At 30.5% G+C, this 27,250-nt stretch overlaps 2 protein-coding genes and 1 long non-coding RNA gene across 6 annotated transcripts in view; 1 reads left to right on the forward strand and 2 right to left on the reverse strand.

Moving 5' to 3' along the window:
• LOC127182250 (uncharacterized) overlaps positions 1-6,558 on the reverse strand; it is a 45,837-nt gene extending 39,279 nt beyond the window's left edge. The window contains exon 1 of the long non-coding RNA XR_007829864.1: positions 6,434-6,558. This is a non-coding gene — a long non-coding RNA (uncharacterized LOC127182250). The remainder of the gene's footprint in view (positions 1-6,433) is intronic.
• A 3,873-nt stretch (positions 6,559-10,431) lies between these two features.
• klf2b (Kruppel-like factor 2b) lies at positions 10,432-12,925 on the forward strand. The gene is made up of 3 exons (XM_051095999.1): positions 10,432-10,755; positions 11,228-12,086; positions 12,171-12,925. Exons 1-3 carry the CDS (start codon positions 10,687-10,689, stop codon positions 12,344-12,346), a joined length of 1,104 nt encoding a protein of 367 aa, XP_050951956.1. The 5' UTR covers positions 10,432-10,686; the 3' UTR covers positions 12,347-12,925.
• Positions 12,926-18,472: 5,547 nt separating this feature from the next.
• The window catches only part of eps15l1b (epidermal growth factor receptor pathway substrate 15-like 1b), a 48,386-nt gene continuing 39,608 nt past the window's right edge, over positions 18,473-27,250 (reverse strand). For 2 of the 4 annotated variants that reach the window (XM_051134241.1, XM_051134248.1), the window contains exon 24: positions 18,473-19,658. In XM_051134241.1, coding sequence (XP_050990198.1) covers positions 19,512-19,658 — 147 coding nt within the window. In that variant the 3' untranslated portion in view covers positions 18,473-19,511. Of the gene's footprint in view, positions 19,659-21,733; positions 21,751-27,250 lie in introns of all 4 variants that reach the window. The other 2 variants (XM_051134256.1, XM_051134265.1) reach the window with 2 other exon arrangements.

The following is a 27,250-nucleotide window of genomic DNA, read 5'->3' on the forward strand; positions in this document are numbered from 1 at the left end:
TATTTTATTTCATTTTCAAGTACTAAAATAAAAACTATAGGAACTAAAAGAAATAATAATAAAAATGACAAACACACACAGTTAAATTATAAAAATTTTGACTACAATTAAAATTAAAACAAAAAGTAACTAAAATCAAATATTATCTAAAATATTGACAAAAAACTCATAAAAAGGCCACAAATACACAACAAAATTATTAAAAAATAAACTAAAGTTTAAATGAAAATAATAAAATTAAAATATCTAAAATACTGACAAAAACAAAAGCTAATAAAAGAGACCAAAAAAAACTAAAACTTTCATTAAAATTATAATGAAAAAAATGACATAAATTAAAATGAACACTAATAATCTATAAATAAAAAATTATCTGAAATATTGACAAAAAACAAAAACTCATCAAAAATAAAACAAAAATTTTTACAAGATAAAAATATTTAAAATATTGCCAAAAACAAAAGCTAATACAAATTTAAAGAAATACAGTAAAATTCTAAATAAAATGTAATTAAAATAAATAAAACAACAAAGAAAAAGTATTGACAAAACAAAAGCTAATAAAAGGACAAAAAACACAGCAAAAAATTATAATAATAACTTAAAATGAAAAAAAAACTAATAAAAATTACAAAAACACACAACAAAATTAACTAAACAAATGTAACTAGTTCAAATGAAAACAAAAAAATCTAAAACAAAAATCCAAAATACTTAAAAAACAAACGCTAATCAAAATGACAAAAAACACAGCAAAATTACAATTAACTAAAAATGAAAAAAAGAAATCTGAAATACTGACAAAAAAAGGTAATAAAAATGACAAAAAAAACCCCACAACAAAATAATTTTAATTAAAATTAAAACCAAAAAGTGACAAAAACAACACTTACTAACATTTAACTGATGTTAAAATTAAAAAAAAAAAAAATCTAAAAAAAAAAAATGAAATCCAAAATATTGGCAAAAACGAAAGCTAATAAAAATGACAAAACAGCAAAATTACAAAAAAAAAAATCTACAAATGAAAACAAATATTGAAAAAAATAATAATAAAATGACAAAAAACACAACACAACAACAAAATATTATATTATAAACAAAAACTACTTAACAAAAAGACGAAAACGAAAACAAAAAATCAAAATATTGACAGAATTTATTATCAATGTTGCTTCAATAACACTGGCTCTGATCAAAACCCTAGTGAGCTGCCTTGCAGGTTACAGCCTACATAGGCAGCATCCCAACCTGTTCTTCAAGTGACTGATGTAAAACGCTTTAAATAGGCAGCAATTGTGTGTCATACATGTAGTGGCATTTGCATGTTGCCAAGCTTTCAAACATAAAAACAACAAGCACAACAATACAGTATTCCATTTTTAATTTGACAGCAATTACTATTAATATTTTTGCAGTGGATTACAGGATTATGTTGTTCACGAAGGATTAACGCAAGACTACACAAAGACAACAAGAACCTACATTACAACTATGGCGTCTTAACATGCTACCTAGGTTGCTCTTCCTCATGTTTTGTGAGGAGACACGCGCTTCCTATAAACAAATGTTATGTAATTAGTAACACGTTATCAAGACAAGGTGGAATTATGTAATGTGATGCTATAAGAGTCTTATGTAACAATGAGAAAATCCAAATAGTCTGCAACGTACAGATAATGAGACATCAGATACTATATGCTTCTGTTTGTGAAGGTTCGTCTTAAGATGTGGAGGTGAGCGGTGAGCGTAGCGGTTCTCAGGTGCGCGGATAAAGTGGAGAAAGGCGAGTTCTTGTTCCAGAACTTTCCACAAATATTTCAAGCGTACTGAAATTAGAGCTGGAGTTCATCCAGGCCTTTGAATTCCAGTCGAGGCTGTCGCACGTGCCAGACTGGCTCTGTTTTTAATTTTTCACCCTTCTTGTGTTTTCTTTACAGAGGCCGCGCTTCTCAATGCAATCATTCTTTGATTCCTCGCGAATCTGTCCGCGTGTGTGCAGGAAATGGGGCCAAAGCAGCTTCCTGAGCGGCTCAGGAGGAAACGCGGAAATAAGAAAGGGGTGTGTGTTTAAAAATAACTTGGGTATAAAAGGTCCAGGCAGGATCCCACTCACTCTCAGACTCGCGCTCACACACTTGCTGGCGAGATGTTTCTCCGGCCCTACGCACTACAAAGGATCCTGCTTTCGGCCATCAGGCACGCAGCCCTGTGTAGAGTCACGCTACTACGAGAACTTTTGCATGAACGCCGCAGAGCGAACGGCAACACGTCACCGCAGCGTTATGTACAGTTAAATAAGACCACTTTAAAAAAAATAATAAATTGCTTAAAAACGTTAAAAGCGTTATTAAAAATGTATTTTATTTTAGTTAGTTTTATTAGGACTAAAATATCCAAAACTAAATAAACCAACTAAAAAATAAAAATGAATAAAAATTACATAGAAATAAAAAACAATTAAAATAAATTTTATATTGTATATTAATTTTATATCATAATTTATATGTAAATCATTTAGCTGAACTTCAAGTACTTTACTAAATTCAATAAATAAAAATTAATTAAAAAAACTATATAGATATTTTAAAAAAATTATAATAAAAATGACAAAAATTTAAATGAAACAGAAAATTGTTTAACTTGTACTAAACTAACTCTAACTAATAAATAAAAATTATTAAAAACTATATAGACATTTAATAAAAATTAGACAGACATATTTTTTTAAATAATAAAAATTACAAAAACAACAAAATTATTACAACTTTAACTAAAATGAAAACAGAAAAATGTTTAGTTTAACCTGAAGTTCTAAACTATCTCTTACTTATAAATATAAATTATTAAAAACTATATAGACATATTTTTAAAAAATAAAAATTACAAAAATACAACGCGATTATAACTTTAAAAATGAAATGAAAACTGAAAATTGTTACATTTAACATGTAGTGCTAAACTAACTATATAGACTTTTTTTTTAAAATAATAAAAATTACAAAAACACAACAAAATTATTACAACTTTAACTAAAATAAAAATGAAAACAGAAAAATGTTTAGTTTATCTTGAAGTTCTAAACTATCTCTTACTTATAAATAAAAATTATTAAAAACTATATAGACATTTTTGAAAAAATAAAAATTACAAAAAATACAACAAAATTACAACTTTAAAAATGAAATGAAAACAGAAAATTGTTACATTTAACATGAAGGGCTAAACTAACTATATAGACTTTTTTTAAATAATAAAAATTACAAAAACACAACAAAATTATCACAACTTTAACTAAAATGAAAATGAAAACAGAAAAATGTTTAATTTAACTTGAGGTACTAAACTCTTACTACTAAATAAAAATTATTAAAAACTATATAAAAATTTTACTATATATAAAATTTTTAAAAACAAACTAATAAAAATTACAAAAACAACAAAATTACTAAAACGTTAAAACTAAAACCAAAACATAAATATTAAATCTAAACTGTTTAATTTAACTTGAAGTAGTAAAATAACTAAAACTAATAAATGGAATTAATAGAAGGAATATAGACATTTAAAAAAAAACAATAAAAATGACAAAACACAACAAAATTACTAAAACTTTTAACTAAAACTAAAACCTAAAACTATTAACTATATATATATATATATATGTAACTAGATATATTTTAAAAATATAAAATTACTATAAATTTTGCTAAAACTATAGTAAAAACAAAATATTTTAAAATAAAATCTGATTCAAACAGCAATATGACACTAAAATAACACTGCTCTATGCATATTTGAAGACTCTCACACAGCAAACATGCATCAAAATATATGTAGTATTCACACATACAATGACAGTGTCATAACCACTATGCTAAAAAAGCCCAAAACACAGTATAGGCATGGTTCTACCACGGTACATGCCATGTGCAAAAACAATGTGGTAATACCACGCAAGACAGCTTTCTAGATGTACCGGTCAATCTCAAAGGCCTAAAATGAAACAAAAAGGTAAAACTGAAGTGTCTGCATTCTGGCTAAGAGTGTCTACTCTTTAGACACATCGTTATAGGCTGTCAATCCTAATGACAAAACCAAGAATGTAAAATGGGTGTAATGCACAAACTTCACACACAAATCAAACGAAATGTGACGTGAGACTGACATGAGATTGACATGAGAATGATCCGTACTCTAAGCAACGATAAAAGAACACGCTGTTTGTAAAATTCCTGCGAGGGTGTTGTAATGTAATGTTTATGTCGCATGCACATTTAACGTGAACACAATGTACATGACTGATCATAAATCCATTGCTTTTTTTTTGCATTTTCAGGACTGCAAAAACCATGTTTTGCAACTTTCACATGTGTTACCCAATTGTTTCAATATTGTGCAAAAAAAGTCATTTTGAAAGATTAAGAAATAATTCTGAGAAATAACTGCTTGTTTTTAGAAGACGCCTGATTTGGAACAACTTTAAACCCAGCATTAAAATAACAATAATCTCCTCTCGTATGAATCATTTGGATAGAATGAGAAGATTTCCGTTTCAACCCTGATATAAGAAGAATGATGAATGGTGACTAACTCATTGCTTCGAAATAAAAACACAATCACTATGTTAAATTAAAAAAATGTCTCGTATTTAATTGTTTAAGAAGTCAAAGAAGGTTGTTTAAATAAACATACAGACATGCATTTACAAGCACGCTGGGAAGGAAATAGAAATTCATACAACACGACGGTATGAACGCACTTGCATACTGACACATCATTAAGCAATGATGCATGTAATGTGGGCTGGGAGCGTGTTGGATCTTTGCCATGACAGGCTGAACACATGTCAAACTCCTGCGTGCACATGACGTCTGTAATTGCTTTCATTGAATGCGATGGAAAAAATTACCTGAATGAATATGTAACGTTCAGCTGCCTAAACACGGAGACTGTTACCACAAACATGCACCGTTATGTGTACGTTCAGGGGATGACTTAAGATGACATAAGAGAGCCAGCTCTGGCTTTTGAATCAACAAGGGCCGTTTAAATTGACAGAGCCCATTATAGGCCATTTGAGGTGACATTATGCAAATTGGCAACGACGACAAGTGATGCACAACAAGCAAACTGAGCGCAAATGCTTCTAGCCACGCAAGTGCAATTTTGTGTGTTATTGTTCCGAAATACGTCAGCACGCAATTTATAACATGCCACTGTTGGCCACTTTTCGATTTCAGGCCAAAAACTAAACAATTAAATAAATAAACAATTAAATAAATAATAATAATATATAATACAATATATATATATATATATATATAATATATATAATAATGACATATTATTTTTTATATATTTATGAATGTCATTTTTTCCTGTGATGCAAAGCTGAATTTTCAGTAGCAATTCAAATGTTTGTGGTAAGATAAAAAAAAAAAAAATAATTAAATTAAATTAAATTAAATTAAATAGTAATAATAATAATAATTATTATTATTATTATTATTATTATTATTATTTTATTCAGCAAGGATGCATTAAACTGATCAAAAGTGACAGTAAAGACATTTACAAAAATGATTTCTATTTCAAATAAATGCTGCTCTATTGAACTTTACAGTCATCAAAGAAAATGTAAAAACAGTAATATTGTAAAATATTATTACAATTTAAACAAATTGTTCTCTATTTTAATATTTTGAAAATGTAATTTATTCCTGTGACGCAAAGCTGAATTTTCAGCAGCAATTCAAAAGTTTGGGGTAAGATGCATATTTAAAAAAAATAATTAAATGTTAAAAAGTATAATAATAATAATAATACTTTTATTCAGCAGGGACGCATTAAACTGATCAAAAGTGACAGCAAAGACATTTAGAAAATTACAAAAGATTCTATTTCAAATAAATGCTACTCTTTTGAACTTTATGGTCATCAAAGAAAATGTAAAAACAGTAATATGTGAAATACACAACTATTTTCAACATTAATAATATGAGAAATGTCTCTTGAGCAGCAAATCAGCATATTAGAATGATTTCTGAAGGATCATGTGACGCTGAAGACTGGAGTGACGATGCAGAAAATTCAGCTTTGATCACAGAAATAAATTACATTTTACAATATATTCATATGGAAAACAGCTATTTGAAATTGTAAAAATATTTCACAATTTTACCATTTTACTGTATTTTTAACCAAATAGATACAGCCTTGATGAGCACAAGAGTCTTCTATCTCAAAAGCTTTAAAAAAATCTTAATTATTCCAAACCTTTGGCTGTTCATGTATACTGAACACTGAAAATGGCTTAATTGCATCATAAAACATCTGATTTCACCATGGAGGACACAGTTCACACAAACTCATTCACAAATAAACTTCATGTGTCATGCAGTATGAATTCAGAATTGTGAGAAAGAGTCACCTGAACTTATGGGGGAGGAATGTTATCAGTCTATCCAATCAGTCAAAGGACAAGCGCGCCGGACACACTTCCTGTAGAGCTCTGTGGAACTCAGACAGACGACATATTCCTTAGACGCATCAGTGCTCATCCCGACAGAGAAATCTCAACCTCTGTAAGAGAACACAAAGCAGATATCTGTGATATCACAATTCTGAAAGCAATGAAATCAGACTAAGATGTTTCTAGCATTTCAGAGGATCAGTCAGAAATCTCAATTAGATACTTTCATTGGAAACTAACAGCATACATACAGATCAGCATTTAAATGCAGTATTACTTAATCTTAATGAATAATGTTATTAGTATCAAACTAGAAGCACAAGAAACTCCAGTTTGAAGGAAACTCTAGTTTGCATAATCGATTACATGAAACCAATGAGCCACCCTTTACTTCCATTGAAGATCTGTGACAAAAGAGATGAGAAACATCCCAAACTCATTCTTACTCAACACAAAAAGCATGTAGAAACCGAGGGAAAATATGCGTATATGAATGCTTTATCAGACTCATGACCATTATGCGCTATTAAACACTTCTGATGAAACTCGGGTCAAGAGGTCAAAGCAATACGAGTTTATATTTCACACAATTACACATCAGAAAGGTTTCATGTTTAAATAGTTACAAAAATAACCATTTACTATGTAAATATCACGGTAATCTTTTAAGTGCAGGTATTAGAATGCCTCTGATATATATATATATGTGACCGTGGACCACAAAACCAGTCTTAAGTCGCTGGGGTATATTTATAGCAATAGCCAAAAATACATTATAGGGGTCAAAATTATAGATTTTTATTTTATGCCAAAAATCATTAGGAAATTAAGTAAAGATCATGTTCCATGAAGACATTTTGTAAATTTCCTACTGTAAATATATCAAAACTTAATTTTTGATTAGTAATATGCATTGCAAAGAACTTATTTTGGAAAACTTTAAAGGTGATTTTCTCAATATTTTGATTTTTTTGCACCCTCAGATTCCATATACTGAAATAGTTGTATCTCTGCCAAATATTGTTCTATCCTAACAAACCATACATCGATGGAAAGCGTATTTATTCAGCTTTCAGAGGATGTATAAAGCTCTGGTTTTGTGGTCCAGAGTCACATATATGGTACTCAAATTAACCTATATACCACAAATACGGCGTTTATACCACCATACAACGTTTTTACCATGGTAAAACTGTGCTTTTTTAATATATTTACCTCAGTAACACCTTGTTTTTGGCACATGTACCATTAAATACTATCATACTACGTTTTAAAACGTTTAAAACTTAAAAACTGTAAAGCCACGGTATTATACCAAAAAATGTTATGGTTGTAAACAAATACGATCTCGTACCATGTAAACACAATAGTATGTGATGTTTAGTCATCCAGTACTATGGTAAATATCAATGTACTATGGTACTGCAGCACACGGAAGCCAAAGTGCAAAGTTCATTAACTAATTATGAACCAATTTCGTATTTTCAAACGTAAAGTCCAGTTTTTCTTCTTCTGTCAGTTTTTTTTTTTTAATGGCGGCTCTCATGTGCCGTAACGCTAAACGGTCTGACGCGTCGCGTCCTCAGGACATCATTAACGAAACTAATGGCTGTTAAAGCAAAGCCAATAATTCCCAGCAACCATCAGCATTCCAGCCATTTAATCCCCCCTCCATTTACACCTGAATGAGGCAAAAAGTAAGGCGAACATCTGAGAGGAGAGAGTCAGCAGCTCAGGTGAGACTGGCGCCTGCTGTCCGCGTTTAGACAAACCCGCTGCGCGCTCACAATCATCATGATAAAGCGCGTTTGAGCGCGTACAATGCCTGAGCTTTCACATTAATCACGCTTTACATGCGTTCCTGAAACCACATGTCTCAATGAAACCCTGTACTACAGTAAACATGGTAAAAAACTTCAGTTCTCATGCTGCGTCAGTCACAATACCTGAGATGAAACCTGAGGAGAAAAACATGAGAAGAACGGTTTAAAATCAAGCGCGGTTTCAAAAAAAGGCGGGGAAAAAAACAACTGTTCTTGAGTGCACCTGAATTTTTATTTATTTATTTATTTATTCATTTATTAGTGCTGGGCAGCGATTATTCGCATCCAAAATAAAAGTTTTTGTGTACATAATATATGTGTGTGTACTGTGTATATTTATTATGTATATATAACTCCACACACGTGCATGTATATATTAAAGAAAAATATTGTTTAATATATTTATATATAATATAGATTATATGAATATAAATATATATGTAAATACATGTAAATATTTTCTATATATATATATATATATATATATATAAATACACACAGTATGCACACATGTATTATATAAAGAATCACATTTTTTTTGGATGTGATTAGTCGCTGCCCAGCACTTATTTATTAATTTATTTATTTATTTATTTATTTTAGTGCTGGCCGACGATTAATCGCGAATAATCACATCCAAAATAAAAGTTTTTGTGTACATAATATATGTGTGTGTACTGTGTATATTTATTATGTATATATAACTCCACACACGTGCATGTATATATTAAAGAAAAATATTATGTTTAATATATTTATATATAATATAGATTATATGAATATAAATATATATGTAAATACATGTAAATATTATATATATATATATATATATATATATAAATACACACAGTATGCACACATGTATTAACACTTATTTATTTATTTATTTATTTTAGTGCTGGCCGACGATTAATCACGAATAATCACATCCAAAATAAAAGTTTTTGTGTTCATGATATATGCGTGTGTACTGTGTATATTTATTATGTATATATAAATACACACACATGCATATAAGCCTATGTATTTAAAAAAATCTATATAATATAGATTGCATGAATATAAATATATACATGTAAATATTTTCAAAATACGTGTGTGTTGTTTTTATATATACATAATAAATACACACAGTATGCACACATATATTATGTAAAAACTTTTATTTTGGATGCCCAGCACTAATTTATATATTTAAAATATAAATTTAAAAAAAAATATTTTATAAAAAAAAACTTACCATGTATTTTTCTCTCTCTCTCACACACACACACACAAACGTGTTATTTTACCCGAAAAAATGTGTATTTTCATAAACAGCTCAAAATACAATATATTTACAGACACACAGTGATGTGTTTTATGCTTTTCTTGTCATGTGACAACACAATAGTTGTTTGCATATTTTATTCAGGCACTGACAGATGTTTTCGACGTATTAATCTGTAGATATCTACACCACCTTTGGCTTTAAAGCCAAACAAACATTATCTGAGGTCTACCCGAACTATTCTTTGCTGAGTGTGTTTGAATCAGCGGGTGTTTTGGTGGTTTGTAGTAGATTTATGTCAAGCACAGGTGGAGAGAATAACCACAAAAAAACACAAACACCAACTGTCTTCGTTTTGGTTTTATCATTTCAAACCAAACCAAACTTATTTTCATCATATGGTTTGCTTTCTGAACAGTAAATGCCTCTTGTGTAATCTCGTGCACCTAGTGTTTACCTTTTATAGTGCCCACCTAAGTCTATGTATATATAATGACAGGGCCAACTAGTTGACTTTTGGATCACCTACTAATCTATTGTAGCGAAAATTGCCAGATCAGCATGCGAAAACAACTTTATTTGACTTCTCTAAATGTAACCTCATTGTGCAGTCACTCGCTTTCATTGGAAAGCGCGTATATTTGGAGTCTAAATTACGCATGGGTGAATGTAGGCTGTTTGTAGACTGGAATTACACTTGGATCAATTCGAGCTTTTGTTGAAACGCCTTGGTAACAGTTTTGTATGTGTACGGCGCAGATGATTGTAGTGACCGCCTCCTTTCGGCCGCGCCTCTGCTAGGGGAGGGGAGCGCGCGTCATCGTGCGCTTAAATGCGCCGGAGCGCGCTGTCCGGCACTGAGAGAGACTGTGGACCTGTGGAGAAAGCGCACCGTGCCTTAAATACCCACTATATTTGGGAACCCTCAACGCGGTTTCCTCCGCTCACACAATTGGTCCAGGAGAAGTATTTATTAGGTAGGAGGCGCTCCTGCCAGGCACACTTTGTTCATGACTCTGGAAGTTCACTCGAGGGAAAAGCGCAGCGAAGTCTGACATCTGTTCGGGAGCAAGTGCAACGATACTGAAGAGAGTTACAGCGAAATACGCATCGTGGAAATGGCTTTACCTTGCCTTTTGCCTTCGATTTCAACGTTTGCAAACCAGAAGGAGAAACTTTGGGAGGATGTAAGTGTTTGACGCTTTTTTTTTTTTTTTTTTACGCTTGCAAACTAGGGTGAATTGAGGGGAGTTTGGGTAATGCGGGACACCTAACCTCAAAAGTGGTTAGAACACTACGAAAAAACATCTTGTGACCGCACATAATTGCTTTCCACTTGTCTACACTAGATGAAATGTTCAAAATACGCATCGGAAAACATGCGTAAACATCATAAATTTTGCTTCTTGGTTTTAGCTTGCATTAAATATATATAGCATGGGCATTCTAAAACAATTTCAGTTGACACATACTTGCATAGCTGTCTTAAAAAAAAGTGACAAAAAGGTTTTTTCTTTTCTTTCTGATTTAAAGTCTTGTTGGTCTGAAGTGTTGAGGTGACAATCACAGTAAACGATACGTGTAAAAACGTCATGCAGTGCTTTCAAAATGAGTCATGCCAAAGCGTTTTAATTCTAAGCGTCTTTGATTCTCTTGCAGAGGTGGAAAACCGAGGAGGACAAACCACTGAGCGGCAGCTGCCATCTGCTCAACGTGGCACAGAACATGGACACTTGTCGCGGCCGCAAGGATGACGAGGATCTGAGCAATTATTTGGACCTGGAGTTTATCCTGGCCAACACAACGGGACCTCTAGAGGCGGGAGCCGAGTACGTCTCGCACGCGGAGCCCTGCGGCATGTACTCGACGGGGGCGTACGTGCCTCCGGAGCAATGCGCCGCACCTCCTCCGCCGTACTCCAACAGCCTCATGGCTGAGCTTCTGAGATCCGACGTGGACGGCGCCTACGACAACGGCATTCAGGGAAGATTCGTCGTCAACTCGTTCCCCAGACAGGACTTTGTTGATATCAAAGTCGAGCCTCCGATGGACGGTTACGGGCCCGTGATGGGCATGGTGCCTCAGAGCTGCCAAAAAATCAAACAAGAGGGGAACGTTTCGTGCATGATGTCTTTCGAGCAGCCTAGACTCGCCGTTTCTCCTCAGGCGACCGGGAATATGACGCCTCCGTTGAGTCCGGATGACTCCCACCTGCGCCAGACCGCATTTCCGCAGGCTTTCCATCACTCGCCTCCGGCTTATGCGCAAATGCAGATCCCTTACACGGCTCCCCACCAGTTTGGCATGTTCGAGGACGCCATGGGCATGCAACCCAACATGCAACGGGCTCTTCTGACTCCTCCGTCCTCCCCCCTGGATCTAATGGAGTCCAAACCCAAGCGAGGACGACGCACCTGGCCGAGGAAGCGCACGGCGACGCACACCTGCACCTTCGCCGGCTGCGGGAAGACTTACACCAAGAGCTCGCATTTGAAGGCGCACCACAGAACCCACACTGGTAAGGGCGTGCGTTTGATTTGCTTTTAACTCGCATTTGTGTTTTTAAACCAGATGAACTAATCTGAGCGTTCTGCATCCTCAGGTGAGAAACCGTACCACTGCAACTGGGAGGGATGCGGATGGAAGTTCGCCCGTTCCGACGAGCTGACGCGTCATTTCCGCAAGCACACCGGCCACAGGCCGTTCCAGTGTCACCTGTGCGAACGCGCCTTCTCCCGCTCCGACCACCTGGCGCTGCATATGAAGAGACACCTGTGAGGACTGGATCCACAACCACATACCTGCCTTATTTAATGACTTAAAGCATATTGTTGATAAAGAAATATATCATCACGCGTTCTTAAAGAAAGGTTCCGTTGGTGCCACAAAAGAACCTTTGTTTTGAAGAGTGTGTAACTTTTGTAACGAGTAGCTGGTACTACATAGATTGAGCTCTTTTTAAAGCCTTTTTTGGGTAATATGCATCCTGAAGGGCTGGTCCTACAAATCCTACAAAAGTGTGTGTTTAACTGTGCCTTTTCCGAAGCCACGAAGAGTGTAAAGCCTGACGACTAGCAAACCTCCAGTTTTCTGATGTAAAGTGTAAACTGCACGCTGACAATGTTTTGCTCTTGAAACTGCCTTGCTACTATGCAACGAAACGGAGCTGTGTGTTTAAATGTGTTAGCCTTTCTTTTCAAACGTGTTGTGTCTCGATGCACATCGAGCGGTCACAGTGCTGCGTCGCACCGAATACACTAGGGCTTGAGGTCCTGGGTTTTTATAAGATTGTGTACATACATTTTATATTGTAAGTACTGTATTTATTGTAAATATTAAACTAAATTTGAATATATATATATATATCCATTCTCTGTGGTCATTGCCTGTCAAGTCTCTTATTACGAGCTCCTTTGAAGCGAAGTCCCCAGAAAGCGGAGAGCGAGGGACGTCGCACGAGCGCTATTCTTGAACCCCCACTCAAGCTCGTGGAGTCGGGTATTATAGTTTAGACCAAGATGCTTTCCAGCTGCGTCAGGTTGAGGCCAGCAGCCTGTGGCTTCTGCCTATAAATACAAACACTACATTTACATAATTACAGAGAGAGAATTTAGATCCGTCTGGACGGAGGGGCGCTCGGCTCTCGGCTGAAGATCCCAGACTCCAGAGACGCAGAAAAGACACGGACATCAAAGAGACTCCAGGGGCGCTTTGATGTCCAACGTGGAAGATAAAATACTGAATCTGCATATTTTATAAAAATATTTGCTCAGCATTAGCGGTTTGCACTGGCGTGGAAAGACTAGAAAAACATTTTGAAATTTTTTTTTTTTAAAATAAATAAATAAATAAAAATATAAATACATGGAATTATCAAATATATACTGTAAATCAAAGTGTCTAAATACAGCATCCAGCTCTGTGCTGTACCTGTTCTAATTTCAATTATAAACAAAAGTCAATTATATATAAAATATATTAAAATATATAAAAGTAAAATCAATTCTTGTTGATTGTAAAAAGTGTTAAAATATAGTTTGAAAAGGCATCTAAATATATATATATACACACAACACACACACACAAATCAAATTAGATATATGTAATTTGTCCAAATAAAGTGTCTAAATAAAGCATCAATCTCTGTGTTTTTGTTTTCCAAGAGTTGAGCTTGTTCTACATTTCTGAATAATGTGTGAAAACAGCACTAGAGTTCCCTTTTATGCAAATTTAGGACAAAAAGAAGAAATGTGATCCTGACTATTATTAGCAACTCAGTGAAGTGAAGCAGAAATCTCATTTCAGTTTTGTGTGCTGATGATAGTAACTTTTACTACTAATCTGACATGAACAGAAAAAACAAGCTTCTCTTTTTCTCCTTCAAAGCAAAGTGAATATAAAGGGCTGTGTTTACCATGATTACTGCAATTCAACAGGATTCAAAGCATAAATAAAGATCCCCGTCTATACAAGGACCAGGCTATTAAAGATGAGAAATACTGCCAGCTATCTTTAAAATATGCAATGACACATTTTAAACAAAACACTGAATTGAATTCAGAGAGTGGCATCTAGTTATTATGCAAATAAATAAATGATTTTGAATTTTAAATTTAATTCTGTGTATAAATATCTGTATTTTTCATAGTCTGATCAAAGTATGTAAGCCTTTTATCTACCAAGGGATTTAAAAAAAAAAGAATAGAATAGATTAGAATAGGTAACTAAGGTATCTTAGGATTTCAAATCATAATTGCAAGACACAAAACAGGTCAGAATTGCAAAAAATAAACTTAGATATACTTGAAATATAAAATCTGAATTTCGAGAAAAATGTAAAAATTGTAATATATAAATAGAATACTGAGATATTAAATCATAATTGTGAAAAAAAAAAATGCTAATATTGCGTGATATAAAATTGTCAGGGAAAAAAAATCAAAATTGTCATATAAACCCAGAATTGCAAAATATAAAATCATAATTGTGAGAAAAATGTCAATTTTAATGTCAAAATATTGTTAAGAAAAAAAGTCAAAATTGTGAGAAACAAACTTAGAATTGAGGGGAAAAAAAAATCAAAATTGTGAGAAAAACTCAAAATCGTGACCAGAATTGTAAGAAATAAGTCAAAATTGCGAGATATAAAATCAGAATCGCAAGAAAAAGTTAGAAATAGTGAGATAGAAACTCAGAACTGGGGGAAAAAAAGTCAAAATTGCAAAATATTAACTCAGTTATTAAAACAAAATTGTGAGAAAAAAGCCTAAAATTGCACAATTAAAACTCAGAATTGAGAAAAAAAAAGTTAAAATTGTGAGATATAAAATCATCATTGAGAGGAAAACAGTAAGAATTGTGAGAAATAAACTCATAAACTCACAATCATAATTGTGAGAAAAATGTCAAATATCAAAATATTAATATCGTTAAGTAAAAAGTCAAAATTGTGAGGTATAAACTAAGAATTGAGGAAAAAAAAATTGTGAGAAAAACTCATAATTGTGACAAAAAAAAGTCAGAATTGTAAAAAATAAGTCAAAATTGTGAATATAAAATCATAATTGAGAAAAATGTCAGAATTGTGAGATTATGAACTCAGAATTGTGAGATATAAAATCATAATTGCAAGAAAACAAGTTAAGAATTGTGAGAAAAAAAATTGAATAGTGAGAAATATAAACTCAGAATTGCAAGTTATTAAATCAAAATAGTGAGAAAGAAAAGCCTAAAATTGCAAGATTAAAACTCAGAATTGAAAAAAAAGTTAAAATTGTGAGATATAAACTTGGAATTGCAAGATATGAAATCATCATTGAGAAAAAAAGTCAGAATTGTGAGAAATAAACTCAGAATTGCAAGATATTAAATCATAATTGTGAGGGAAAAAAAGTCAGAATTGCAAAAAAGCAGTTTCAAAATAGTCAAAGTTGTGAGATATAAACTCAGAATTGCAAGATATAAAATCATAATTGCAAGATATAAACTCGGAATTTAGGAAAAAATCCAAATTGCAAGATATAAACTCATAACTGTAAGAAAAAATCAGAATTGCGAGAAAAAGAGTTTTAAAAATTGTGAGAAAATCTCATAATTGTGAGGAAAAAAAAGTCAGAATTGTAAGAGAAAAGTTAAAATTGTCAAAATTGTGAGACATAAACTCAAAATTGAGGAAAAAGGTCAAAACTGAGAGATACAAACTCAGAATTACAAGATATAAAATCATAATTGTGAGAAAACAGCCAAAATTGCAAGTCAGAATTGCGAGAAAAGTTATGAATTGTGAGAAATAAACTTGTAATTGAGGAAAAAAGTAAAAACTGAGATATAAACTAAAAAAAAAAAACTCAAAAGCTAAATATAAACTCAGAATTTAGGAAAAAAAATCCAAATTGCAAGATATAAATTTATAACTGTAAAAATAAAGTCAGAATTGCAAGGAAAAGAGTTAGAAAAAATTGTGAGAAAAAAGTCAAAAAAGTTTCAGCATTTTTTAAATTGTGAGATATAAACTCAGAATTGCAAGAAATAAACTCAGAATTGTGAGAAAAAGTCAATCTTTTGAGATGCAAACTTGCAATTCTGCAAAGAAAAGGCAGAACTGTGGGATAAAAGTCACAATTACCGTTTTTATTTTTTATTCCATGACAGAAACAGGCTTTCAAATGAAAGAGATATAAAAGCGCAAATGAAAGGTCGAGTCCAGCGCATTGCTTTATTGAAGTACACTATGCACAGCGTTCACACTCCAAAGCGCTCTAGGAGTAGTATGGTAATATATTGTGCTGTTCTGAACACATCCACGCTGGTCAGTAATCCCTGATCCCACCATTTAAGCACTCAGCACTAAAACCACAACTAAATCCAAAGACTAGACAAGAATGTCCGGCAAGGCCCGTAAACGAAGCGCACGTGTGGACGGTTAAGTAGGTGAGCGATCGAGTGCAAAGAAAAACACAAATGAGGAAAGAGCCGGAGCCTTATGTTTCTGTCACCTGAGTCCGTCTCATTTGTCCATCTTAAAATCAGCTCTTTCAGCGGCCTTCAGTAAATACAAACTCGCACAGGAATTTCCTGTTATTCCAAATGGGGGTAATTAACATACCGAAGCTAAAATTCATGCAGCTGTTAAATTATTTTCACACTTAGATCTCAATCTTTCCAAGGACTCCATTTCAGTCCGGCTCGAGCTCAGGCTCCATTCTTTAAGCTTGTGTTACGCGACGGATCCAGGAAAAACAGCAATTTGCTCAAGCCGTTCACAGAGCATTTGCAAAAGACAAACGTCTGATAGACGAGGCTGGAGTCGCTCATTGATGCCGAACGTCACGACGTACAGGACGCTCGTCCATCATTAGAGCCGCACAGCAGGACGAGCGCAACCCGTACTCCATTTTGCATGAATAGAAATAGTCAAGCACAGTTTACAGATGGCACTAACATGAACAGGAGTAGATATGAAGTGTCGCAGGTGCACACGGATCTGATCTGAATGCAACTCAAACCGTCTGAATGTTTCGGACACCGGTGCAACGGATGGCAGAAAAGCACATTTTGAATGCCACAGCTTCTCAATTTCATATTCGTCTTTCAATTAAAAGTTGCACGAATGCAGTCCAGATCATGTAGATTTTGCAACACCAAGGTCATGGGTTCAGTTTCCAGTAAATGCATGAACTGATAAACTGTAAATCTTGAATGCAATAGGTTGCTTTGGACAAAACCGTCTGAAATGCTATCTGATATATCTAAACATATCTAAAATGTTAAATAAAAATAAATATATTATTTTATTAATAATAATATATAGTAATTATGAATATATTAATAATATATAAATTAATATTTTTATATTTATACATAGATTATTTTATTTTATATATATATATATACTTTTAATAATATATTTCAATGTATGTAAAATATAATTTATTTAATAAAAAAATACATAATTTGTTAATTTGTATATTTTTTATATTTATACATATATAATTTTTTATACAATATATTCATATTATATTTTATTAATTGAAAAATATATACACATTTGATTTCTTTTGCGATTTTAATTTTTAAAATATTTATACATACTATTTTATTATTATATATATATATATATATATATATATATATATAAAATATTAATATTTTTAAAATATAATTTAATTAGAAAATATATTGCAATTTTAATATTTATAGTTATACCTATATTAATTATTAATTATTTAGATAAATTATATATATAATTAATATACAGTAGTCAACATTTGAAGTGGATAAAAAAAGTTAATCAAAGTCGTCCTAAGACGATTATAATTTTAATTATATATATAAATGTATATATAATTTTAATAATATATTTAAATATATTTAAAATAGAATTTCATTAATTAAAAAAAAAAAATTATATATATATATATATATATATATATATGTGTGTGTGTGCATTTAGCTATATATACATATATTTAGCTTTAGCAATTTTTATATTTTTTGTTTATACATATATTTTTATTATTTATGTTTTATATATATGTATATATATAATAAAACATTATCAAACATTGTTATTATTAAAATAAATGTATTATATATAATTACTTGTTTATTTTTTAATTATTTATTTATTTATTTATTTATTATTTATTTTATAATTATTTATTTTTTTATTTTTAATATTTATACATATATTATTTTTTATATAATATAATATATAATATAATACATTAATTCAGTTCATTAATTATAATTTATATATAAGAATACAATTTCAATAATATATTTAAATATATTTAAAATATTATTTAATTAATTAAAATATATATATACACACACTTTCTTTTGCTTTCACGATGAAATGGCTTTTTTTTTTTAAAAAAAAAAAAAAAAACAATTTATAGTCAATTCAGATAAATACATTTGACATTTATTAAAACATTGAAAAGCAGCACTCTGTAAAATTTTTTTTAACCCTTTTCCACAGAAGAACCAAAACACAAACACGTTAAAGGTCAGTAGAATCTTCAAAATGATAAAAAGAGAAAATCAAACCCCAAAATTCACTTCTTTACCATATAAACAACCCATAACCTGATGATTTTAGTGTTAAGCATCACATGTACAATAAATATATGAATACATAATAAGAACAAGCTCCATATACAGTATAAGGCTTCACTTCAAGGCAAAATATACTTCAAGAAAAGGCTAGAAAAGGGTTAAAACCAGATGAAAGTGGGCAGAGCTCCTTTAGTTTGAGTGATCTGCTGTCATCTAGAAGATCTCATTTAAAGGGTTAAACAAAAAATACAGCTCAGATGCATTATTACATCATCTCTCACTCTCAAACAGTGCAAAAACTACATAAAAACAGGTTCCTTCAAAACTAAAGAATATGCTTCATTTGATCTTCATGCATCTAATAAAACGTGCATATTATTTAACAGTATAAGAAAATTAAATTCAGGAGGATTTGTTCTTTGCTGTGAGGAATGCATTGATTATGCAGGTTTATATGTAAATACAGATGCATTTAGTAATTCTTTCAAAATTAAACCAAAGGACAGTGTTGATCATAGTCAAACTAACGTCCTAAAGACACAGATATGAAGCACTTTGGGTTGAATCTGCTTTGCAGAACCAACAACTGCAGATAGAGGTTGCATCGATAAATGACTTAAGACTTACAAGATCTCCGACCGGTCCTACAGTATTTGGAAAAGCTGTATATAATATTCATAAAGCAGAATTCAGCGGTTGAGCGTTTTGTGCAGTTCATGAGCAAATGTGTCGAGTGAATCTGTAACTTTGACCTTTGGTTTTGTTGCATTTCATTGGTTCAGCGATGGCTACGGCAAACCTGAGAGATCTTCAGGAAGAGCGTGTGATTGGGGCAAAAGCTTCATTGCTTCTTTAAAGGATCGAATCCAAAAACGCTGCAGCTTCACGTTCGGGGCATTTCAGCTCGACTGAGAGCCAGAGCCAGTTCCAGGTCTTGTTGTTCCTGTAGGCGGAGCCTCCGGATTCGCTCCGCCTCCTCTCTCTGACTCTCACGCTTGGCCCACTCCAGCTGCTGTGTCTCACTTCCGAACTGAACCAGAAGACAACGTCATTACACCAGCTACAACTACATCACACACACACATACAGCAGAAAGCATCAGGGCTGGCCGATATATATATTTTGAAAAAAATACATACTGACATTTTTCAGCCTTGATGATCTTAATACTTATGCATTTGCTCTGAAATGTTTAAAAAGTCTGTTTTTTAAAAACAAACATTAACTTGTAGATTTCACATTTTTAATATAAGTAGTAAAATATATTTACATATAAAAGCCTAGGTAAAATGATCAAGACATGTTTTCACAGGGCTGCATGATTTGTGGGGGGAAAAAATGCACTTTTTTCCTGATAAAAATGTAAAAGATTTAAAATATGATTATTCTATGATTATTACTAAATAAAAATATAAAAATGAAAAAAAAAGAAATAAAATAAAATAATCACTAAATTACTGAAAAAATGCTATTCTAATATTTCACTGCAAAATAAAAATAATATTTATATTAATAAAAATTCCTATTATTATCATTACTATTATTATTATTATTATTAATTAGAGGACATTTATTATTACTAAATAAAAATATAACAATTACTAAAAAATATAGAAAAAATAATATAAACAGATAAAATTATTGAAAAATATATGAAATATTGCTATTCTAATATTTTAATGCAAAATAAAAAAAAAATATATTTATATTAATTATAATAATTATAACAACAATAATAATTATTATTATTTATTTGAGAAAATGTATTACTAAAAAATATAAAAATTACAATAAATATAGAAAATATATATTATTAATGCTATTATTATTATTATTATTAATATTATTATATAAGAGGACATTTATTATTACTAAATAAAAATATCAAAACTAACACTGCAAAATAAATATTTAAAAAAATTATATAATAATAATTGTTATTATTATTGGGAATACTTGTATATTATTATTATTATTATATTAGAGGAAATGTATTATTACTAAAAACATAAACAAAAAATTACTAAGAAATTATGAAATATTACTACTGTAATATTTTACTACAAAAAAAATGAATATTTAAAAAAAATTATATAATAAATCAAATAAATTACATCATTACATTACATTAAAAAAAAAAAATTGTATTAATTTCTTCCTTTTCTAAATTAGAATTAAGAATTAATTCTTAAGAATTAAGAATTTAATTAATTATTAAAATTACTAAAAATTATTTCAGTGAATCCTGCAGCCCTACTTAAAGTGCATTAAAACCACCACAATATTCATAATGTAATCAATAAAATCATCATGAATAAAGAGTGACTATTCAATATATCGCCCAGCCCTCATATCAAATCACATAACAGTGTGAATTAAAAACCACTCATTTAACATGAGCACAAGTGATCTGTGCAAAATGATATCGTATCTGACATGATTTTCTTTTTTTTTTTAATTGGTCCAAAACAGACTGAGGATCACCTACATCATCTGTTGTGCAACCAGTGATTGAAAGCCAAAAAAACAACCAAAGTTGTGAAGCCTTTGGTTTCCATCAAATGTAAGTCACCAGTGACCAAACACAAATGAATCATTATGAAACTAACCCGCTTTATGTGACCAATTACAAAAATAAGACGTATTGGATCACTTAAATCATACTAAAGCTCTGAAAGTGCTTGCATTAGACAACAGAATAGCATTTATTATAAATAAACGATGCAAATACACACTTTAAATAATTATAAAATACATTTACGGTTGAAAACCTATTTTTTTTTAAATTAGAAAAACGTGCTATTTTACATTAAAATCAATGCATCTAATGCAACTGCATTTAGACACTCAAGTGCAATTTTAGTCACCAAATGCTTCACACAATCTCCAATGCTTCAGTGCCCTATGTGAACTATATCTTTGCTCTTTTCTCACTGTGGTTGGTCGGCTGGTTTTACATTTGCTGCTGCTTCAATATACGGTCTGATTTCTCAGGGTGATTTGTGATGGGATTTGTGTGCACGCAGGGTGGAGTAGGTGTTTAATGGTTGACACAAACACATGCAGCAGCACAGATGTGGTCGGCAGACCCGCGTTTCACCTTACCTTGGTGTGTTCGGTGCCTGGGAGAAAGACAAATTACAGCACAGGGCTGAAGACACAAGGAGAGCGGCATACACGACACAAAGCCACATGCAAACATGCAAAATGCATCTGCGCAAAACGCCATGCAACACAGCGTGCATCCAGATCAGCCGTGCCACTTTTGACCCAGCTGACCTGGATTTGACCTGACACTCGACTATTAAAGTTCAATTCTACTTAACTGTTTACTCCTGATATGATCTGATAAGGTTGTGCAAAACCGTTTACAGCTGCATTGATACTTGCACAATTAATACAATTCAGCATTTTCTCTAGTAAACATACTTAACTCCTGAAAAGTGATTTAACGTATTGATTCAAAACGCATATGATTATAAATGTCAAAAATTATACATTTGCAAAAACAGAGTAAAGCAACTGTGACAGTGTGGTGAAACCAGTTGCCACTCTGTGTCAAAAAACAGGAAGTGCCTTGGGTAGAAGCTTCTCACTTTTCTAGACCAAAGTGTCATTTTGAGGTCATATTGTCATGATGAGTTTTTAAGGTCACTTTAGTGTGCTTCAGGAATATGAAACACCATTTAAAATGATCCTAAAGTATTATTCTCAACTGGAGATTCATGGTTATTCAAGCTTTTGGTGTCAGACGTGATAAAGTTGTTTTCAAACGCATTATGAAATCATGGAGTGAGTCAAAGAAAATACGGCACAGGAAAGATGGTGGTGAAGCTGTTGCAGAAACCACTGAAGAGCTAAAATTGTATTTTTCACTAGTTAAAAAAAACATCTTGACATTCTTAAAACAAAACATGTAAAAAAAAAAAAAAAAAAAAAAGAGGAAAATATATCTAGAATTAAATGTATTTTGTGTCTCATAAGCAAATTGTTTTGTCTTATTCAAAGCTTAAATGTGACCCTGGAACACAAAACCAGTTGTAAGTAACATGGGTAGTATTTTTGATTATTAATATGCATTGCTAAGAGCTTAATTTGGACAACTTTAAAGGTGATTTTCTCAATATTTAGATTTGTTTGCACCCTCAGATTCCAGATTTTCAAATAGTTGTATCTCAGACAAATATTGTCCTATTTTCAATGGAAAGCTTATTTATTTAATTTATCTAGAATTAAATGTATTTTGTGCCTTATTAGCAAATCGTTTTGACTTACAGAAATCTTAAATGTGACCCTGGACCACAAAACTACTCGTAAGTACCATGGGTATATTTGTAGCAATAGCCAAAAATGCATTGGATGGGTCCGAATTATCGATTTTTCTTTTATGCCAAAAATTATTAGGATATTAAGATCATGTTCCAAGATATTTTGTAAATTTCCTACCATAAATATATCTTAATTAAAATATAAACTTAATTTTGGATTAGTAATATGCACTGCTAAGAACTTTATTTGAACTTTAAAGGTGATTTTCTCAATATTTAGATTTTTTTGCACCCTCAGATTACAGATTTTCAAATAGTTGTATTTTAGTCAAATATTGTTCTATATTAAATCATACATGAATGGAAAGCTTTTTTATTCAGCTTTCAGATGATGTATAAATCTTTAATAATTATATAATAATGAACAAATAAAGTTACAACATTAAATTAAAAGAAAAAAAAAACATTACAATTGTCTTAATTTCGACCATCAATCTTTTATTTTTATGGAAAACCACAGCTTCTCTTTACTAGATAAATTATTATTATTATTATTATTATTATTATTGTATATTAGAGCAAATGTTTTATTACTAAATACAACTATAAAAAGTACTATAGAATATATAAAAAAATATATATATATATAAAATTACAAAAATGAAATAATTTGTTATTCTAATATTCTAAATTAATATTCTAATATTTCACTGCAAAATAAATTTGTAAAATATTTTTTTTACTTTTTTAAAAAATATTTAACAAAAATTATATAATAATTAACAAATAACAAAAAGCATTACAAATGTTTTAATTTCTCAATATTTTGATTTTTTTGCACTCACAGGTTCCAGATTTTCCAATAGTTGTATTTTACCCAAATATTGTCCTATATCAAATCATACATCAATTTATTCAGCTTTCAGACTATGTTTAAATCTTTAAAAATTATATAATAATTAACAAATAAAGTTACAACATTACATTAAATTAAAATAAAAAAAAATAAATAAAAAAAAAACATTTTTAATATTTGACAAAAATGATATAATAATTAAATTATTATTATTGTTTTTATATATTAGAGAAAAAGTTTTATTACTAAATAAAAATATAAAAATTACTATAACATATATTAAAAAACTTATATAAAATTACAAAAATGAAATAATTTGTTATTCTAATATTCTAAATTAATATTCCAATATTTCACTGCAAAATAAATTTGTGATATATTTTTTAAAATAAACATTTTTAACATTTACCTAAAATGATATAATAATTAACAAATAGCAGAAAACATTACGACGGTCTTAATTTCTCAACATTTTGATTTTTTTACACCCACAGATTCCAGATGTTCAATTAACTGTAGCTCAGCCATCAATGGAAAGCTTATTTATTTAACCTTCAGACTTTGTATGTAAATCTCAATTTCAAAAATTGAACAATTATGACTGGTTTTGACAGTCCAGGGTCACATATGTATCAAACGTACATATCAAATGTATTTTCTAAAACAATAAACAGACAAATAACATTTGTATCTTCAACTCTGCCACTAAATTTTGAAGTCTGAAACTGATTCTGAAGGACGCTTGTTAAAACATCAAACAGCTTCCTTCTGATTCTAATCAGATTACTGACTACAAATATAAACTATGTAAATGATCAAAAGCTTGCTCCGCAGAATCTATGCATCATTGGTCTCATCATTTTAATGGAAAAACTATTTTGTTCCACTGTTTTGTTCTATTTTGTTGAACAAACTTTAAAAAGTCTGTTTATATTTAATACTACCAGAGTCTACAATAACAAGTGTGTGTTTGTGAGCGCAGTGCACTCGAAATCAAAGGTTTGGCTGAAAACAAGCAGGCCGTCTTGTTTAATCTTCAACAAAGGGTTTGTACCACTACAGAACTTCCTCTTGTTTCTCGTTCAGCTGCATCATCAGTTTTAATATCCTCCAACTACTGATTAATGCTTTCGTTTCATGTCCCTCCAGAAAGCACCATAAAAGTGTGTTTTGAATGCATTTGATAGCAAAGACATTAGAGTGCACAAATTGTAAACAACATGAGGGTGAATAAATTATGAAATATCTCTTTAAAGAAACAGTTCACCTAAAAATGGAAATTCAAAGATTAGGATGAGTTTGTTTCTACATCAGATTTGGAGAAATGTAGCGTTGCATCACTTGCTCACCAATGCATTATTCACGCATTATGAAATCATGGAGTGAGTCGAAGAAAATACGGCATAGGAAAGATGGTGGTGAAGCTGTTGCAGAAACCACTGAAGAGCTAAAATTGTATTTTTCACTAATTAAAAAAAAACACCTTGACATTCTTAAAACAAAACATGTAAAAAAAAAAAAAAAAAAAAAAAAAAAAAAAGAGGAAAATATATCTAGAATTAAATGTGTTTTGTGTCTCATAAGCAAATTGTTTTGTCTTATTCAAAGCTTAAATGTGACCCTGGAACACAAAACCAGTTATAAGTAACATGGGTAGTATTTTTGATTATTAATATGCATTGCTAAGAGCTTAATTTGGACAACTTTAAAGGTGATTTTCTCAATATTTAGATTTTTTTTGCACCCTCAGATTCCAGATTTTCAAATAGTTGTATCTCAGACAAATATTGTCCTATTTTCAATGGAAAGCTTATTTATTTAATTTATCTAGAATTAAATGTATTTTGTGCCTTATTAGCAAATTGTTTTGACTTACATAAAGCTTAAACGTGACCCTGGACCACAAAACTACTCGTAAGTACCATGGGTATATTTGTAGCAATAGTCAAAAATACATTGGATGGGTCCGAATTATCGATTTTTCTTTTATGCCAAAAATTATTAGGATATTAAGATCACGTTCCATCAAGATATTTTGTAAATTTCCTACCATAAATATATCAAAACTTAATTTTGGATTAGTAATATGCACTGCTAAGAACTTCATTTGAACAACTTTAAAGGTGATTTTCTCAATATTTTGATTTTTTTTGCACCCTCAGATTCCAGATTTTCAAATAGTTGTATCTCAGACAAATATTGTCCTATTTTCAATGGAAAGCTTATTTATTTAATTTATCTAGAATTAAATGTATTTTGTGCCTTATTAGCAAATTGTTTTGACTTACATAAAGCTTAAACGTGACCCTGGACCACAAAACTACTCGTAAGTACCATGGGTATATTTGTAGCAATAGTCAAAAATACATTGGATGGGTCCGAATTATCGATTTTTCTTTTATGCCAAAAATTATTAGGATATTAAGATCACGTTCCATCAAGATATTTTGTAAATTTCCTACCATAAATATATCAAAACTTAATTTTGGATTAGTAATATGCACTGCTAAGAACTTCATTTGAACAACTTTAAAGGTGATTTTCTCAATATTTTGATTTTTTTGCACCCTCAGATTCCAGATTTTTCAAATAGTTGTATTTTAGTCAAATATTGTTCTATATTAAATCATACATGAATGGAAAGCTTTTTTATTCAGCTTTCAGATGATGTATAAATCTTTAACAATTATATAATAATGAACAAATAAAGTTACAACATTAAATTAAAAGAGAAAAAAAACATTACAACTGTCTTAATTTCGACCATCAATCTTTTATTTTTATGGAAAACCACAGCTTCTCTTTACTAGATAAATTATTATTATTATTATTATTATTATCATTATTATTGTATATTAGAGCAAATGTTTTATTACTGAATACAACTATAAAAAGTACTATAGAAAAAAATCTATATAAAATTACAAAAATGAAATAATTTGTTATTCTAATATTCTAAATTAATATTCTAATATTTCACTGCAAAATAAATTTGTAAAATATTTTTTTACTTTTTTTTAAATATTTAACAAAAATGATATAATAATTAACAAATAACAAAAAACATTACAAATGTTTTAATTTCTCAATATTTAGATTTTTTTTTTCACCCACAGGTCCCAGATTTTCCAGTAGTTGTATATAATAATTAACAAATAAAGTTAAAACATTACATTAAATTAAAAGAAAAAAAAACATTAAAAAATATATATATTTTTTAATATTTGACAAAAATGATATAATAATTAAATTAATATTATTGTTTTTATGTATTAGAAAAAATGTTTTATTACTAAATAAAACCATAAAAAGTACTATAGAATATATAAAAAATAATATAAAATAAATTTTTAAGGTCACTTTAGTGTACTTCAAGAATATGAAACACCATTTAAAAAAATTATCCTGAAGTATTATTCTCACCTGGAGATTCATGGTTATTCAAGCTTTTGGTGTCAGACGTGATAAAGTTGTTTTCAAACGTATTATGAAATCATG

Source organism: Labeo rohita, chromosome 2, assembly GCF_022985175.1.
Source record: "Labeo rohita strain BAU-BD-2019 chromosome 2, IGBB_LRoh.1.0, whole genome shotgun sequence".
Taxonomy (NCBI): Eukaryota; Metazoa; Chordata; class Actinopteri; order Cypriniformes; family Cyprinidae; genus Labeo; species Labeo rohita.

What these genes read in the sequence shown, in the direction of transcription:
- klf2b (XM_051095999.1), top strand. Translation starts at nt 10,687, where the DNA reads ATGGCTTTACCTTGCCTTTTGCCTTCGATTTCAACGTTTGCAAACCAG. An exon ending in AGGAGAAACTTTGGGAGGAT is followed by an intron (nt 10,756 to 11,227) that starts GTAAGTGTTTGA and finishes ATTCTCTTGCAG; the next exon opens with AGGTGGAAAACCGAGGAGGA. An exon ending in GCACCACAGAACCCACACTG is followed by an intron (nt 12,087 to 12,170) that starts GTAAGGGCGTGC and finishes CTGCATCCTCAG; the next exon opens with GTGAGAAACCGTACCACTGC.